Source organism: Bos grunniens, chromosome 7 (genome assembly GCF_055505025.1).
Source record: "Bos grunniens cultivar Pamir isolate PY7600 chromosome 7, Bosgru_T2T1.0, whole genome shotgun sequence".
Classification (NCBI taxonomy): domain Eukaryota; kingdom Metazoa; phylum Chordata; class Mammalia; order Artiodactyla; family Bovidae; genus Bos; species Bos grunniens.
This window is the reverse complement of record NC_141171.1, coordinates 9,552,925-9,570,796: the sequence shown is the minus strand read 5'-3', so window position 1 is coordinate 9,570,796 and position 17,872 is coordinate 9,552,925. Positions and strand designations below refer to the sequence as shown.

Below are 17,872 nucleotides of genomic sequence, written 5' to 3'. Positions count from 1 at the left end.
CAAAGGTGTGATCACTGGCCTAGAGGCAGACATCCTGGAATGTGAAGTCAAGTGGGCCTTAGAAAGCATCACTATGAACAAAGCTAGTGGAAGTAATGGAATTCCAGTCGAGCTATTCCAAATACTGAAAGATGATGCCCTGAAAGTGCTGCACTCAATATGCCAGCAAATTTGGAAAACTCAGCAGTGGCCACAGGACTGGAAAAGGTCAGTTTTCCTTCCAATCGCAAAGAAAGGCAATGCCAAAGAATGCTCAAACTACCACACAATTGCAGTCATCTCGCATGCTAGTAAAGTAATGCTCAAAATTCTCCAAGCCAGGCTTCAGCAATACGTGAACTGCGAAATTCCAGATGTTCAAGCTGGTTTTAGAAAAGGCAGAGGAACTAGAGACCAAATTGCCAACATCCGCTGGATCATGGAAAAAGCAAGAGAGTTCCAGAAAAACATCTATTTCTGCTTTATTGACTATGCCAAAGCCTTTGACTGTGTGGATCACAAGAAACTGTGGAAAATTCTTCAAGAGATGGGAATACCAGACCACCTGATCTGCCTCTTGAGAAATTTGTATGCAGGTCAGGAAGCAACTGTTAGAACTGGACATGGAATAACAGACTGATTCCAAATAGGAAAAGGAGTACGTCAAGGCTGTATATTGTCACTCTGCTTATTTAACTTCTATGCAGAGTACATCATGAGAAACGCTGCACTAGAAGAAGCACAAGCTGGAGTCAAGATTGCCGGGAGAAATATCAATAACCTCAGATATGCAGATGACTCCACCCTTATGGAAGAAAGTGAAGAGAAACTAAAAAGCCTCTTAATGAAAGTGAAAGTGGAGAGTGAAAAAATTGGATTAAAGCTCAACATTCAGAAAACGAAGATCATGGCATCTGGTCCCATCAGTTCATGAGAAATAGATGGGGAAACAGTGGAAACAGTGTCAGACTTTATTTTTGGGGGCTCCAAAATCACTGCAGATGGTGACTGCAGCCATGAAATTAAAAGACGCTTACTTCTTGGAAGGAAAGTTATGACCAACCTAGATAGCATATTTAAAAGCAGAGACATTACTTTGCCAACAAACGTTCGTCTAGTCAAGGCTATGATTTTTTCAGTGGTCATGTATGGATGTGAGAGTTGGACTGTGAAGAAGGCTGAGCACCGAAGAATTGATGCGTTGAACTGTGATGCTGGACAAGACTCTTGAGATTCCCTTGGACAGCAAGAAGATCCAACCAGTCCATTCTAAAGGAGATCAGCCCTGGGATTTCTTTGGAAGGAATGATGTTAAAGCTGAAATTCCAGTACTTTGGCCCCCTCATGCGAAGAGTTCACTCATTGGAAAAGACTCTGATGCTGGGAGGGATTGGGGGCAAGAGGAGAAGGGGACGACAGAGGATGAGATGGCTTGATGGCATCACTGACTCGATGGACGTTAGTCTGAGTGAACTCCGGGAGTTGGTGATGGACAGGGAGGCCTGGTGTGCTGCGATTCATGGTGTTGCAAAGTGTCGGACATGACTGAGTGACTGAACTGAACTGAATTTATTTTTTTCACTAGTTTTTTTTTTTTTTTTTTATCACGAATTTATTTTTTTTCATTTGTACAGATGTACCACAGTGTATTTATACATTTACTTAATTGAAGGGCACCTTGGTTGCTTGCAATTTTAGAGACCATGAATAAAGCTGCTATAATCATTTGAATGCAGATTTTTGTGTGGACATATTTTTGGATTAGTTGTGTGTATACCTTAGTTGTACATCCCAGGTTTCACAGTGGTAAAGGATTTGCCTGCCGATGTAGGAGATGCGGGTTTGATCTCCCGGTCAGGAAGATACCTTGGAGGAGGAAATGGCAACCCACTCCATCATTCTTGCCTGAAAAATTCCATGGACAGAGGACCTGCCAGCCTACAGTCCATGGGGTCACAAAGAGTAGGACATGAAAAATGACTATGCAGACATGCACATACCTAGTAGTTACACTGCTGGATTGTATGGTAAGATTATATTTAACTTCAGAAGAATCTACCAAGCCATCCTCTTAAGTGACTATGCTATTTTTTAATCCCACTGGCAATGAATGAGAGTTTGTATTGCTTCACATACTTGTCAATTGGTATGTCGAGTATTTTTGTTTGTTTTCAGCCATTCTAAAATGTGTATATTGGTTGTTGTATATTATAATTATCTAATGATAAAAGATGCTGTGAATTTTTCCAGAAGCTTTCTTGCCATCAGTGTTTCTTTGATGAGATGTCTTTACCTTCGTTCATGCCAAGTCACTGCAGTGGTGTCCATTTTAAATTGGGTTATTTGTTTTCTTATTATTGAATTTATGAGTTCTATGTATAATTTGGATTCAAGTCCTTTATTAGACACATTTTTCCAAGTACTATTTCTAAGATTGCTACTTGACTATTGTCACTCTTAGCCACTTTTACAAAGCAGATTTTTAAAGGAATGAAATACAACTTATTTTTTTTATGAATTATTCTTTTGGTGCTGTGTCTAAAACCTCATTGCCAAATCTAAGATACTCTAGATTTCCCCCAGTGTTTTCTTCTGGATGACTTATGGTTTTGTGTTTTAAGTATATGATACACCTTGAGGTAATTTTTGTGAAAGGGCTTTGTCCCATTTTCTCACCATCAAGTAGGATTTTATTTTCGGCTCTGTGTTACACATTCTCTACAAAACAGAGGAAGTTCCTATACTCAATCTACTGCAGGTTTGTTATTATTATTATGAACGTGTTTTGGGTTTTATCAACTGCTCTTTCTACATAAATTGATATGATTTCTCTTCATTAGCTTGTTGACATAGTAGATTAAATTGATTTTCTTTTTAGTATTTTAAAAATTAACATGAAAAGTTGTAGTTTTCTAAGAATTTGTCCATTTCTTCCAAGTTGTCCATTTTTTTATTAACAAAATTTAAAGTTAACACTATTGTTAACTGAAGGAAGGAATAGATTACATTTATTTTCACATTTTTAACTCATCCTGCATACCTGGAATAAATTCTCCTTGGTCTTAGTATAAAATTCCCTCTATTGTTTGTTTTGATTTGCTAATATTTTGTTGAGGACATTTGTACCTATATTTGTGAGTTATACTGATCTGCAGCTTTCTTTTCCTGTAATATGTCTACATAGCTTTCTGTTAGTTAAGGCTGGCTTTACAGAATGAATTAGAAAGTATCTTAACTGTTTCTACTTTCTGGAAACATTGTGGGGAATTGAAGTAATTTCTTTCTGAAATTATCGCTAGAATTCACTATCATTTCAGCAATATTTTAAAAATAACAGTTTAACCTATCAAAACATTTCCCAGGTCACTAGATTTTAAAGCTTTAAAATGTTTTGCTTTAATTCTATAAATTTTACTATATATATTTAAAGTTTTTAATTGATCTTTTTTTTTTCTTTTTTAACTTTACAATATTGTATTGGTTTTGCCATATATCAACATGAATAACATGAATCCTGCACAGGTGTACACGTGTTCCACATTCTGAACCCTCCTCCCTCCTCCCTCCCTGTACCATCCCTCTGGGTCGTCCCAGTGCACCAGCCTCAAGCATCCAGTATCGTGCATTGAACCTGGACTGGTGACTTGTTTCATATATGGTATTATACATGTTATTTAAACAGATAAATAGTAATGTGGGGATAAATGGTAGTGTGAGACTATGAATAATTTTAGGTCATAAAGATTGAAAATATTTTCCTAGTTGGGTATTAATATTATTATTATTGGGGGCATTCAGGGAGCTATAAGATAGATGTATAATACTGCTATCACCCAAAGAAAGTGATTCCCCATCGTTTCTTCTTTCAGTGAAATACAGTCTTTTGCTTCTTATCCTCCCTTTTTGTCTATTTCATTTCTCTCTCCTTCTCTGTATTTTCTATCTCTTTTCATGCACATGGAAGAAGAGTTGTACAGTTCCCTGCTTCATGTCTGGCTCATTCTTGAGATCCCAGTAGACATGGCTTCTCCATTAGGATACTTGAACTAAAAACCGGATTCTCAGAGGAAAGCAAACTAATAGATTTATCCTATAGAAGACTTGTGCTGGCCCTATCAACTGCTTCAGATGCAGGAGGACTCAGTGACACCGTAGTGCATTGTTTGGATGTGCCCAAGTTTACTTATCCAATCGGCTTCCCTGGTGGCTCAGATGGTAAAGCATCTGCCTGCAAGGCGGGAGACCTCGGTTCGATACCTGGATTGGGAAGATCCCCTGGAGAAGGAAATAACAACCCACTCCAGTACTATTGCCTGAAGAATCCCGTGGATGGAGGAATCTGGTAGGCTACAGCCCACAGGGTTGCAAAGAATCTGACACGACTGAATGATTTCACTTTCACCTACTGAAGAACATCTTGCTTCCTTCTCTGTTAATTTCTTTTTTTTTTTTTTTCACCCACTGTATTTTATTTCAGTTTTTAATTTTTATTTTTAAATATAAATTTATTTATTTTAATTGGAGGTTAATTACTTTGCAATATTGTATTGGTTTTGCCATACATTAACCTGAATCCGCCACAGGTATACACGTGTTCCCCATTCCGAACCCCCCTCCCTCCACCCACCCGTACCATCTCTTGATGGCTTCTTTCAGCTAAATTTGCACTGTTCCTGTTTCTATTTCTGCAGTTTCATTGGCTACATGGAAGTAGGAAACCAAACTTGTATTTCAGAGTTTATCCTCCTGGGACTCTCAGAGGAAGTATTACTGCAGCCTCTCCTCTTTTGGTTCTTCCTGTTCATGTACCTGGTCACCTTCATTGGGAACCTTCTCATCATCCTGGCCATTATCACTAACTCCCACCTCCACACACCCATGTATTTCTTTCTCTTCAACCTATCTTTTTCAGACATCTGTTTCACCTCTACCACCATCCCAAAGATGCTGTGGAACATCCAGACTCAGAGTCAAGTTATCACCTATGAAGGCTGCATCATACAGATGTATTTTTTCATGCTTTTTGGGATATTAGACAACATCCTCTTGACTGTGATGGCTTATGACCGGTTTGTAGCCATCTGTCACCCATTGCAGTACCTGATCATCATGAATCCTAAGTTTTGTGACCTCCTGCTTCTGACATCCTGGTTAGTGAGTGTCCTCGACTCTCTGTTACATGGCTTAATGATTTTGCGACTCTCTTTTTGCACAAAATTGGAAATTCACCATTTTTTTGGTGAACTTTATGAGGTGGTTCAGCTTGCTTGTTCTGATACTTTCCTCAATGACCTGATGATATATTTTGCAAGTGGAGTTCTGGTTATTGTTCCACTCACTGGTATCCTTTTTTCTTACTCTAAGATTGTATCCTCTATTTTGAAAATTTCATCCACAAGGGGCAAGTATAAAGGATTTTCCACATGTGTGTCTCACCTCTCAACTGTCTCCTTGTTCTATGGTACAAGCCTTGGGGTGTATCTTAGCTCTGCCAGCACACAAAACTCCAGGGCAACTGCAGTAGCCTCAGTGATGTACACTGTGGTCACACCCATGCTGAACCCTTTTATCTACAGTCTTAAAAACAAAGACATAAAGCAAGCCCTTAAAACACTCTTCAGTAGAGAAACATTCTTGGTATAAGGGAAATATTTGTCTGAAGATAGAGACTTTTTCATGAGTAACAGTCCTCAAAACCCTAAGAGATCCTAATCATGATTAATATTATCAGTGACCAGAAAGATAATTTGAAATTTAAGTTATTTAAAGAGTTCAATTTCTTTCATTTTTCATATATAGCAATGGTTTCTTCCTGTATTTTCTTTAAAATTTTGATCTCTTAATATATTCTCTGGGTTTAGTGTGGGAAATAGAACCTACTGCATAAGTTTTCACAAGTATAATATGTAATACAGGAAATGTAATGCTTAAAATAATACAGGATTGCTGAAGAAATTGTGCAATGCTTTCTCTACCAGGTGAAAGTAACTGTACTTCATATGATCTTCTGTTGACAAGTCATTTGACATATTGGAGTCTGTACACTAATGGCCAGGGTTTGGGTTAATCCATTTTGTAACTAGATCACATCAACAATAGGAGAAGCAACTTGAGTCACCAACTGATGTAGTTTACAATAATCTTCATCTGCTCTCCTACAATGACTGACAGGTAGATTGTACCCCTGTGAGAGACCAGGGCTCAGAGAACCCAACTTAGTCATGGCCAGATTCCTGAATCACAAAAACTTTAAGATAGTTGATATGTGTACTTTGTCTAAGTTTTGTGGGAGAATATGTTATCCACAAAAATATTAATAAATAATACAGAGGTATAGAAAACTAGTATAATTCTTATATATTTACATAGGATGACAAAATGACCCAACACTTGGAAAAATCTTGATTATCTCTTGTAAAAGTATATATATTTACAGGGTAGTGTGCCTGTTTAGTCATTCAGTCATATTTCACTCATTGTAACCCCGTGGACTTTAGTCCTATAAGCTCCCGATTTCATTGAATTTTCCAGGCAAGAATAGTGGAGAGGGTTGCCATTTTCTTCTCCAGGGAATCTTCTTGACCCAGGGATCAAGAAGAACTTGATCAAGAAGAACTCAAGTCTGTTGTATCTCCTCCAATGGCAGGTGAATTCTTTACCACTGAGCCACCTGGGAAGCCAACATATTTACAGTAGGACTCAGCAATTCTGCTCCTGGGTTTTTATTTGAAGTAAATGAAAGCATCAGTTCAGTTTAGTTCAGTCACTCAGTCGTGTCTGACTCTTTGCAACCCCATGAATCACAGCACGCCAGGCCTCCCTGTCCATCACCAACTCCTGGAATTCACCCAAACTCATGTGCATCGAGTTGGTGATGCCATCTAGCCATCTCATCCTCTGTCATCCCCTTCTTCTTCTGCCCTCAATCCCTCCCAGCATCAGGGTTTTTTTTCCAATGAGTCAACTCTTCACATGAGGTGGCCAAAGTACTGGAGTTTCAGCCTTAGTATCAGTCCTTCCAATGAACACCCAGGACTGATCTCCTTTAGAATCGGCTGGTTGGGTCTCCTTGCAGTCCAAGGGACTTTCAAGAGTCTTCTCCAACACCACAGTTCAAAAGCATCAATTCTTCGGCACTCAGCTTTCTTCACAGTCCAACTCTCACATCCATACATGACCACTGGAAAAACCATTGCCTTGACTAGTCGGACCTTTGTTGGCAAAGTAATATCTCTGCTTTTTAATATGCTATCTAGGTTGGTCATAACTTTCTTTCCACGGAATAAGCGACTTTTAATTTCATGGCTGCAATTACACCATCTGCAGTGATTTTGGAGCTCCCCAAAATAAAGTCTGACACTGTTTCCACTGTTTCCCCATCTATTTTCCATGAAGTGAGAGGACCAGATGCCATGTTCTTAGTTTTCTGAATGTTGAGCTTTAAGCCAACTTTTTCACTCTCCTCTTTCACTTTCATTAAGAGTCCATACAAAGACTTAGTCACAAACAATTATAACAATTGATTCATAGTAGACAAAGTGGAAGAAAAACTGAAATATCCACTGATACATAATTATAAAAAAGTTGTAGTATATTCATACAATGAAATCTACTAAGCAATAAAAATAAACCAACTACAGATACAAATGACAATTTAAATGAATTCCAAAATCTATTATGAGTGAATAATGCTAGAAAGTTCCCATAATAGAATCAATTTCTATGAAGTTATACATAGTCAAAACCAATGTTAAGGTGATTGGAATCAGATCAGTGGTGCCTGTGCCAAAGAAGGGGCTTAGGATATACTGAATATGAAGCATGAGGAACTTTTCAGAGAAGATGGAGATATCATACATCTTTTATGCAAATATTTGTGAGGATGTTGCTTAAAAAATAGTTTTGAAAGACTTTGTTTCAAGGGTGACAAGTGAAAACAACATACATCCTGAAAGGTCTTCTCTGAGTGGCCAGTCTACCTGTGTCTCAAACAATTTACACTAGAGTAGCTTTGGTTTCCTCTTGATATCAATTTCTAGCACATAATGGAAGATATCATATCTTTCAAGGATTAGCTTAAAGTCTGGAGGAAGTGTAAACTTGGACTCTAGGTAAAACCAACTCTGTACACATGCCTTCAGCTCTCCTTACTGGCCAGGGAGAGATGATTTACATGGATGACATTCTACTATAGGAGACAATTCTTCCTGAAGTATAACTCTGAGAAAACAAAGAAACTTCTCCCAGGGGTCAGAACCAGAATCAGGGCACACAGGATATTATTGCCTTACACTGTATATGATCTCCTCATTTAAGGGCAGAATATGGAAATATACCTTACTCAGAAATTGAAGAACACGTGGGGAATTTGTCTAAGGGATGTTGCTCAGTCATTCATCAAGTGGGTGCTACACATTGCATTAGTCAGCTTGGGATGCTGTAACAAAATACAAGAGATTGGGCAGCTTAAATAACAGAAACTTATTTCTCACATTCTGGATGGTGGGAGTCTGAGATCAGGTGCCAAAACAGTTGGGTTTTGGTGAGAGCACTGTTTCTGGCTTTCACGTGGTTGCCTCCTCACCGTGCCTTCAAATGGCTTTTTCGTGAGAGTGGAAACACACACACACACACACACACACCAAGAGAGAGAGAGAGAGAGAGAGGGAGATGGAGAGAGAGAAGCAAAGAGAAAGAGGAAGCACTTTATCTTCTTATAAGGCCACCAAGGGTATTAAATTATGACACTACAGTTATGACTTCATTTAACCTGTTGTTTTGCTGAAAGTTTTATTTTGTTTTAGGTTCAAAGGATTTGATAACAAACTAAGCCACTCTTTACACACAAGCAAACAATTTCAATTTTAAAAGAAGATTATTTGATTTCAATATTCAGTCATTTAAAGAAAAGAAATAGAAACAATAGAGACAAGCAACAGCATATACATCACCAAATTGGGTCATCTGACATCCAGAACTAAACAGCACTGGAAAGTCCCTCGGGTTTCCCCTGTGGCTCAGCTGGTACAGAAAAGTCACTCATTAAAAGAAATCTGGAGCCCCAATAGGGAAAGGGTCTTGGGCAGTGCGTCCACTTCATGGTGAGTTTTATAATTGTAGTTTTGGAGGTTCTCATTTATAATCCCAGGTTGCAAACTGATACCATCATCAGTTTGTGCACAAAATGCAGCCCTGGTTTTACTTTAACCATTTTGAAATTTTGTTTTCTGTGAGTCATAAGATTTCACTAAACCCTGAGCTGTTGATCTGATCTCCAGGGGCTCAAAAATTTCACATCTCACTCTCTTTCTTATCTAAAGTCCTGACTGACTAGCTGTGCTTGTGGGCAGGCATGAAATCTGAGCAGTGTCCAAGGAGGTCAGAAGCCAGGTTAGAGACCTGCTCTCCTGCTTCTGAAGCCTGAATAAGACTCCCTCCATTTTAATTTTCCCAACACCTGTATCAACTCCTAGAAGCTCTATCTCCAAATACAGTGATGTAACATTGGGGACTTGAATTTGAACACATGAGTTTTGAGGGGACACAATTCAGTCTGCAGCACGTATCTCAAGTGTGACAGGCACTGTGTTAGGAATGGAGGAATAAAAATTGTGCACTTTTGGTTGAGTGAGGGTACATAGAATTTACAATAATCACACTATAATTATTGATTATACCATTTGACTCTCAGATGACAATCTATTTCCCTCACTTAAAAGTTTATAGACACCAGATCACTCTGATATGTAATCTTAACAATATACCTTGACTTTTATTAGCATAAAAAGGAAAGGAAAGAATCAGTTCTTTATCAAGGTAGACTGGGTTGTCATTGTTTAGTTACTAAACTGTGTTAGACTCTTTTCTGACCCCATGGACTGTAGCCTTCCAGGCACCTGTGTCCATGGGATTTCCCAGGCAAGAATACTGGAATGGGTTGCCATTTCCTTCTCCAGGGGATCTTCCCAACCCACAGATCAAACCTGTGTCTCCTGTATTGGCAGGTGGATTCTTTACCACTAAGCCACCTGTGAATCCCAGACTGGGTTAAGGAATGGCATTGAATACTATAGACTAATTACAGTCACTTATCTCTATCAAACATTTTGGATTCTTCCCTTTTGCTTCAAGGGAATTTTGTAATCAAGCATGTCAGACTGACAAGTTTCTACCTTGTCTTTTTTACCTGTGCTGAAGAAAATAGGAGAAGAAATGGAAAAAGGATCCAGCAGATCTTCTTCCCAATGTGTACATATTTCCTCTTCCCTTTCAACTAGTTATCACCCTATATTATCACTTTTGATCTCTGGTCAGTCCTAAATAGCCCCTTCTTAAAGAGGTTTTTCCTCCTCTTTTGTTATCCCCAACTGAATTCCTTCCCTCTGTGATATGTTTTCACACTGATCACTTATTTTCCACTACAGTGTGAAAAAACAGCACAGTGATTTGGGTGGGTGGGTGGGGGTTGTTGGCAATATTCTACCAAATGAACACCTTTGCTTGACTTCAAACTTGGACTTTGTCATTGACTGAGATTTTCATGTTATTATTATTAAAAATATTATTATAATTCCTTGAATATCATATGATTAACTGTGAGCCTCATGGATGACTCAGTGGCATCAGTTCAGTTCAGTTGCTCAGTCGTGTCCAACTTTTTGTGACCTCATGGACTGCAGCATGCCAGGCCTCCCTGTCTATCACCAACCCCTGGAATTTACTAAAACTCATGTCCTTTGAGTCGGTAATGTCATCTAACCATCTCATCCTGTCATCCCCTTCTCCTCTCACCTTCAGTCTTTCTCGGTGGCATAATAGATTGCTAATGTTCACTTGCTCTCATCTTACTGAAATTACCAGACTTACATGTGATGACTTTCCTTCCAAGGAGTAAGCGTCTTTTAATTTCATGGCTGCAGTCACCATCTTCAGTGATCCTGGAGCCCCAAAAAATATAGTCTGACACGGTTTCCACTGTTTCCCCATCTATTTCCCATGAAGTGATGAGACCAGATGCCATGATCTTCGTTTTCTGAATGTTGAGCTTTAAGCCAACTTTTTCACTCTCCTCTTTCACTTTCATCAAGAGGCTTTTGAGTTCCTCTTCACTTTCTGCCATAAGGGTGGTGTTATCTGCATATCTGAGGTTATTGATATTTCTCCCAGCAATCTTGATTCCAGCTTGTGCTTCTTCCAGTCCAGCATTTCTCATGATGTACTCTGCATAGAAGTTAAATAAGCAGAATGACAATATACAGCCTTGACGTACTCCTTTTTCTATTTGGAACCAGTCTGTGGTTCCACCTCCAATTCTAACTATTGCTTCCTACCTGCCTACAGATTTCTCAAAGGAAAGTTATGACCAACCTAGATAGCATATTGAAAAACAGATACATTACTTTGCCAACAAAGGTCCGTCTAGTCAAGGCTACGGTTTTTTTTGTGGTCATGTACGGATGTGAGAGTTGGACTGTGAAGAAGGCTGAGCGCCCAAGAATTGATGCTTTTGAACTGTGGTGTTGGAGAAGACTCTTGAGAGTCCCTTGGACTGCAAGGACATCCAACCAGTCCATTCTGAAGGAGATCAGCCCTGGGATTTCTTTGGAAAGAATGATGCTAAAGCTGAAATTCCAGTACTTTGGCCACCTCATGCGAAGAGTTCACTCATTGGAAAAGACTCTGATGCTGGGAGGGATTGGGGGAAGGAGGAGAAGGGGACGACAGAGGATGAAATGGTTGGATGGCATCACTAACTCGATGGACGTGAGTCTGAGTGAACTCCAGGGGTTGGTGATGGACAGGGAGGCCTGGCGTGCTGTGATTCATGGGGCCACAAAGAGTCGGACACGACTGAGTGACTGAACTGACTTACATGTGATGACCCCATGAGACTTTCCATGGCAAACATATAATGACTGTTACACCATGGACCTGCTCAGTGGATGGTGTTCCCTTTTATTAGTGTGCACTGTCAGTTAAAAGGGCCCTCATGATAAATACACACAGTAATTCTCTCTTGGATCAGGTGAGATCAAGGACTTTCCTCATACGTTTGGGTGAGGCTCCAATAGTGTCAACTCAAGGTGTTTGATTGTGGCCTTCAATTCTTAGAAGAAGAAATTTCATGTCATAGCCACATAAATCAACTTTTAATGATATCCTGCATCTTGGAAGCTACTGTGAGAAGTCCAGTGAGATAGGAGACATGACTCGAGCTCCCATGTATACCCTAAAGGGGAAAATATGGCACAAGCATTTGCTTTCTTTTAATATTTTAACAAGTAAGAATCACATCCATCAGAGAAAAAATACCAAAGAATATTTCATTCAATGAGGCCCTATGGGAATTCATATTAATAAGTCACAAAAAAGTTACAAATGCTTTTCCTCAATATATTCAAGTCTGTCTCATCAAAGGGGATGAGAAAACACAATCATCTCACAGAGGCTTCATGAGTTGTTCCATCTCCTTACTCTTTTAGGGGCAGCTTCCAATTTTGTCCACCATTCAAGGAAGTAATTGGATGGGAGAAGGCAGATGTTTCCATGACATTATTTGGGTGAGCCACCGCATCTTCATAGGTGCTGGAGGATATGGAAGAGCATAATAGGCTATTTTCATTTGTGAATTTTAGGGGAATCGGTGGGGAAAACAATATAAGAAAAGTTTAATGATCAAGAGACTTTCTAAGACAGGTTCTTGATTTTTTGGGGTAAGAATTTTTGGAGGAAAGACAGTTTAGGGAAAAGGATGAAATTAGGTACAATGCTGACACACAGTTGGCTGTACCCAGGAGATCAGATCAGATCAGATGAGTTGCTCAGTCGTGTCCGACTCTTTGCGACCCCATGAATTGCAGCACGCCAGGTCTCCCTGTCCATCACCAGCTCCCGGAGTTCACTCAGACTCACGTCCATCGAGTCAGTGATGCCATCCAGCCATCTCATCCTCTGTCGTCCCCTTCTCCTCCTGCCCCCAATCCCTTCCAGCATCAGAGTCTTTTCCAATGAGTCAACTCTTTGCATGAGGTGGCCAAAGTACTGGAGTTTCAGCTTTAGCATCATTCCTTCCAAAGAAATTCCAGGGCTGATCTCCTTCAGAATGGACTGGTTGGATCTCCTTGCAGTCCAAGGGACTCTCAAGAATCTTCTCCAACACCACAGTTCAAAAGCATCAATTCTTTGGTGCTCAGTCTTCTTCACAGTCCAACTCTCACATCCTTACATGACCACAAGAAAAACCATAGCCTTGACTAGATGAACTTTTGTTGGCAAAGTAATGTCTCTGCTTTTGAACATGCTATCTAGGTTGGTCATAACTTTCCTTCCAAGGAGTAAGTGTCTTTTAATTTCATGGCTGCAGTCACCATCTGTTGTGATTTTGGAACCCAGAAAAATAAAGTCTGACACTGTTTCCACTGTTTCCCCATCTATTTCCCATGAAGTGATGGGACCGGATGCCATGATCTTCGTTTTCTGAATGTTGAGCTTTAAGCCAACTTTTTCACTCTCCTCTTTCACTTTCATCAAGAGGCTTTTTAGTTCCTCTTCACTTTCTGCCTAAGGGTGGTGTCATCTGCATATCTGAGGTTATTGATATTTCTCCCAGCAATCTTGATTCCAGTTTGTGTTTCTTCCAGTCCAGCGTTTCTCATTATGTACTCTGCATATAAGTTAAATAAACAGGGTGACAATATACAGCCTTGAAGAACTCCTAAGGTGGGCCAATTATATTCTTCTGAACATGTATGTTGATTGCTCAGTCATGTCCTACTTTTTGCAACCCCATAGACTATAGCCTGGCCAGGCTCCTCTGTCCATGGGATTCTCCAGGAAAGAATATTGGAGTGGGTAGCCATTACCATTTCTAGGGGATCTTCCTTATCCAGGGATTGAACCCAGGTTTCCTGCATCACAGGCAGATTCTTTACCATCTGAGTCACTGGAAATCTCATAAGCAACATGGAACCAGGAAACCATACACAGGTTGCAGAATTTTTTTTCTGCTTGGATTCTCAGAAGAGACAGAACTGAAGCCTCTCCTTTTTGGGCTGTTCCTGTTCTTGTACCTGATCACCTTCTTTGGGAACCTTCTCACTATCCTGACCATTGTCATTGACTCCCACCTTCACACACCCATGTATTTCTTCCTCTCCAACCTATTGTTTGTAGATATCTGTTTCATCTCCATGTCCATCCCAAAGATGCTGTGGAACATCCAGATAAAGAGCAAAGCCAAACCTATGAAGGCTGCCTCTGCGAGTTACACTTTTTTGTGCTCTTTGTAGCTTTGGATTACTTTCTCCTGAATGCAATGGCCCATGACTTGTTTGTAGCCATCTCTCAGCCCTTGGATTACACAGTCATCATGATCCCCCAGCTCTGTGGTCTCCTGCTTCTGGTATGTTGGTTATTAAGCATTCTGGACTCTTTGTTAAATAGTTTACTTGTATTGCGGCTCTCCTTCTGTGCTGACATGGTAATCCCCCACTTTTTCAGAGAAAGCAATCAGGTGCTTCAACATACCTGTTCTGACAATTTTTAAAATCGCCTAATGCTGTATTTTGCATCTTGGTGAGTTTTATTTCATTCACTAGTATCCTTTTCTCTTACTCTAAGATTCTTTTATCTCTTCTGAGAGTTTCATCAGTTAGAGGCAAGTATAAGGTATTTTCCACCTGTGGATCTCACATCTCTATTGTTTCCTTGTTCTATGGTACAAGACTTGAGATGTAGATAAGTTCTGGAATAACCCTAAGTACCAAGGTCAGTAAAATAGTTTCAGTTATGTATACAGTGGTTACACCCTGCTGAACCCTTTTATCTATAGTCTGAGAAATAAGGACATAAAATGTCCTTTGATAAATTGTGCCACTTCTATCACTTTTGAAGGGTGACAGAGATGTTTGTCTTGGGGCTGGAGAGGTGCCCGTGAATAACACAAAATTTAAAAAATATATTAAGATTCAGAAATCCAAATACTTTGTGACTGTTTCTGTTTGTTCATAAAATTTACAAATTTTTGAAACATCATTTCATGTATTTTGTTTGATAATGACCTAGATATCTCTAAACTCTTTTCATCATTTTCCTGTTTTCTTTTCCTAAAATTCACCCCCAATTTTAGAAACCAAGGAATTTAGTTGTAATCATTTTAATTAAGTAAATTTTAGTTTTTGAGTAATCTATATTTAAAATATTCATTAATTAAAAATATATATTTGATGTTTCATTTTACTTGTCAGGTTAGTAATGAATGTTAAAATTTCTATAGATATATAAGAGATTGAACCTGATTTTCCACTTAGAATTGTACCATTGATTACAATGATAACATCTCATTGCATCAACTTTTTCTTTCAGTATACCTGTTTTTATGCTAATTGTCTACTAATCTAGACAAGGAGTCTCTAATGTCTGTAAAGAAGAAGAGAGTATGTAAACATTTTTGGCTCTCAAGTCACATAGCCTCTATGACAACCACTCAATTCTGCCATGGTAACAGAAGTCAGCCAACAAAGCAGAAATAGACAACATGAAAACAAAGGAGCATGGTTTTATTCAAATAAATGATTGGCAGAGAAAAGTTGTGGGTCATGTTTGGAATGCAATCCTCTTGGTTACTACCAGCTACATGTTTGTGCTGTGTTCTGTATCAACTTTATTAAAAAGATATCTAGAATCACTTTACCTCTTGTTAAAAGAGAAATTGTATGTGATTTAACAGGTGGAAGTGAAGTGACAATAATTGCTCTCTGAAGGTCTTGACATTTGATGAGTTGACAGATAGATGCAAGTGTGCAATGAATTTTAGCTTGACTTCACTATATTCTGCTCTGTTCAGCACTTCTTCCCAACTAGTGTTCCTGATGATCGAAAGTGACCTCAAGTGTATCAACAGACATTTGGCTGCAGAGCCAGAGATATGACAGATCTGCAAAAACTTCATCACAAACTCAAACTTTGCAGTCTCTCTTCAGCAATTAGATGTTCTTTAAATAACTGGTTGGTGGTTATTTTGAAAACCACAACTGCTTTCAAATCTTCCATTCCAAGCTGTTCTCTCAAATGTGTAAGATCTAATTTCTATAATAAATTCATAATCCCTAAATCATAGTAGTCCTGGTTCTATGACTGAATGCTCACTTCTGCAATCACTGGTTTCAGAAGTGGTTTCAAAGGAATATAACTCTAGAGCTGGACATCTGAAATTGGTTCTGTGTTCTGATTAAATTTAAAGGCATTAATGACTCTAGTGTGCATGTGTGGGGGTGGTAGCTAAAAGAGACAGCAATATTTCACAGCATGCTGTGGCAAATCTACAATTAAATTAAACTTAAATTATTACTTTTAGATAACTATAGATATACACCTTTAGAAAGCAAGATTCTCAGTACCAAAGTATTTGATACCTTAGAGCTTTTTAGTAAAAGAAGTATAATGTTTTGGTGGGTTACTTCTAAGAGTATAGGAGAACTTGGAGAAGGAAATATTGAACTCAGGACTTGAACTGCTTTAATTCCCAGTTCAAGTTCCAGGCAAGGAAACAGAAAGCAGAAATCCCTTAAAGGAGTGCTCTGTTACTGGAAGGATTTCAGAAATTAGTTCTACTATCAAGTACTTTGTGATGCCAAGGTATTGATTCTCACATGTACTGTGCTAATTCAGAAAATAGATAAGATGGAGAGTGATGTCAGCAACATGGTGGAGTGCAAAGCTGCCCTTGCTCTCCCTGTCAATCTACAATCAGTAAAACATAACCAGTGAAACACAAGTGTCTCTGTCCATCACATAAAGATGGTAGATAATTTACAAATTTGTACATCTAAAAGTGGTAGACCGAAATGCATCAATAAGGTGAAACTGAGGGAACAATGGAGGCAGTGTTTGCAGTTCAAGAATCTGCCTGTGATAGCTGAACCCTCAGCCCCAGAGAACCTTGTGGGGTCAGGGGAGGTGGAACACAAGACTCTTGCCTTCCAATCACAGAGACACCAGTGGCTACTGGCAACTGGGTAACTTTAGCAGTGGGGCCTGGGACACTGTTCCTCCAACTTCTGAGGTGCCTGTGACTGTGAATCTGCATCTGATCCTTGCAGTAGTAGAGCCTGTGAATCTTACAGCATGACACAAGAGAGGCATCTGCGTGAACCCAGCTTCCCCAGGGCAGTGGTAACTGTAAGTCATGCCATCCTGAATGCAAGGGAGGAACCCACCGTCCTGGTGCACGAGACAGCAATGTCAGTGACATTGGTAACAACAAGGCACCAACAACCTCAGAGACACAAGAAGTGAAAATGAAGGCACAGAGCCACACCTGACAGAAGCAGGGTAGGGTAAACAGTGCCATTTCTTCAAATATAACCACAGACAGCTCAGGTTAGAGAAAGGAACAAATAAAATGCTATATCTCCACTTAGTTGAAAATAAAAGAAAGTCCTCTAATTTCTCATCTGTTGAATTTTTAGCATCAAGCAGAAAGGTGGTTCATGCCTGAAATGTACAGAAGTACAACACATCAAGCACTATGAAGACCCAGAATAACATTATCACAGAAAGAAAATGACAATTCTTCAGAAGCCAAACTTAAAGTCACAGAATACAGTGATCTAACTGACAGAGAATTCAAACCCCTGTCAAGAAGAAACTCAACAAGCTACAAGAAAATTCAGAGGTACTTTAATGAGTTCAGGAATAAAATTAGTGAACAGGAAAAATACTTATAAAAAGATCAAGTCTCTAAAAAAGAATCAGACAGAAATTCTGGACCTTAGGAATTCAATAAACAAGATGAAGAATGCACTAAAAAGCATTGTAAATTGAGCAAGATGATAAATATAAACAGGATTGGGGAATTGCAACTATATATCAGAATAGGCTTCTAAAAATTTAT

General features: G+C 39.2%; 1 protein-coding gene across 1 annotated transcript; it reads left to right on the top strand.

Annotated features, from left to right (window-relative positions):
- Nucleotides 1-4,656: 4,656 nt before the first annotated feature.
- Nucleotides 4,657-5,622, top strand: LOC147368301 (olfactory receptor 7A17-like). Its single transcript, XM_086408793.1, has one exon. The coding sequence runs from the start codon at nt 4,684-4,686 to the stop codon at nt 5,620-5,622; it is 939 nt and encodes a 312-aa protein (XP_086264919.1). The 5' UTR covers nt 4,657-4,683.
- The last annotated feature ends 12,250 nt before the right edge of the window (nt 5,623-17,872 follow it).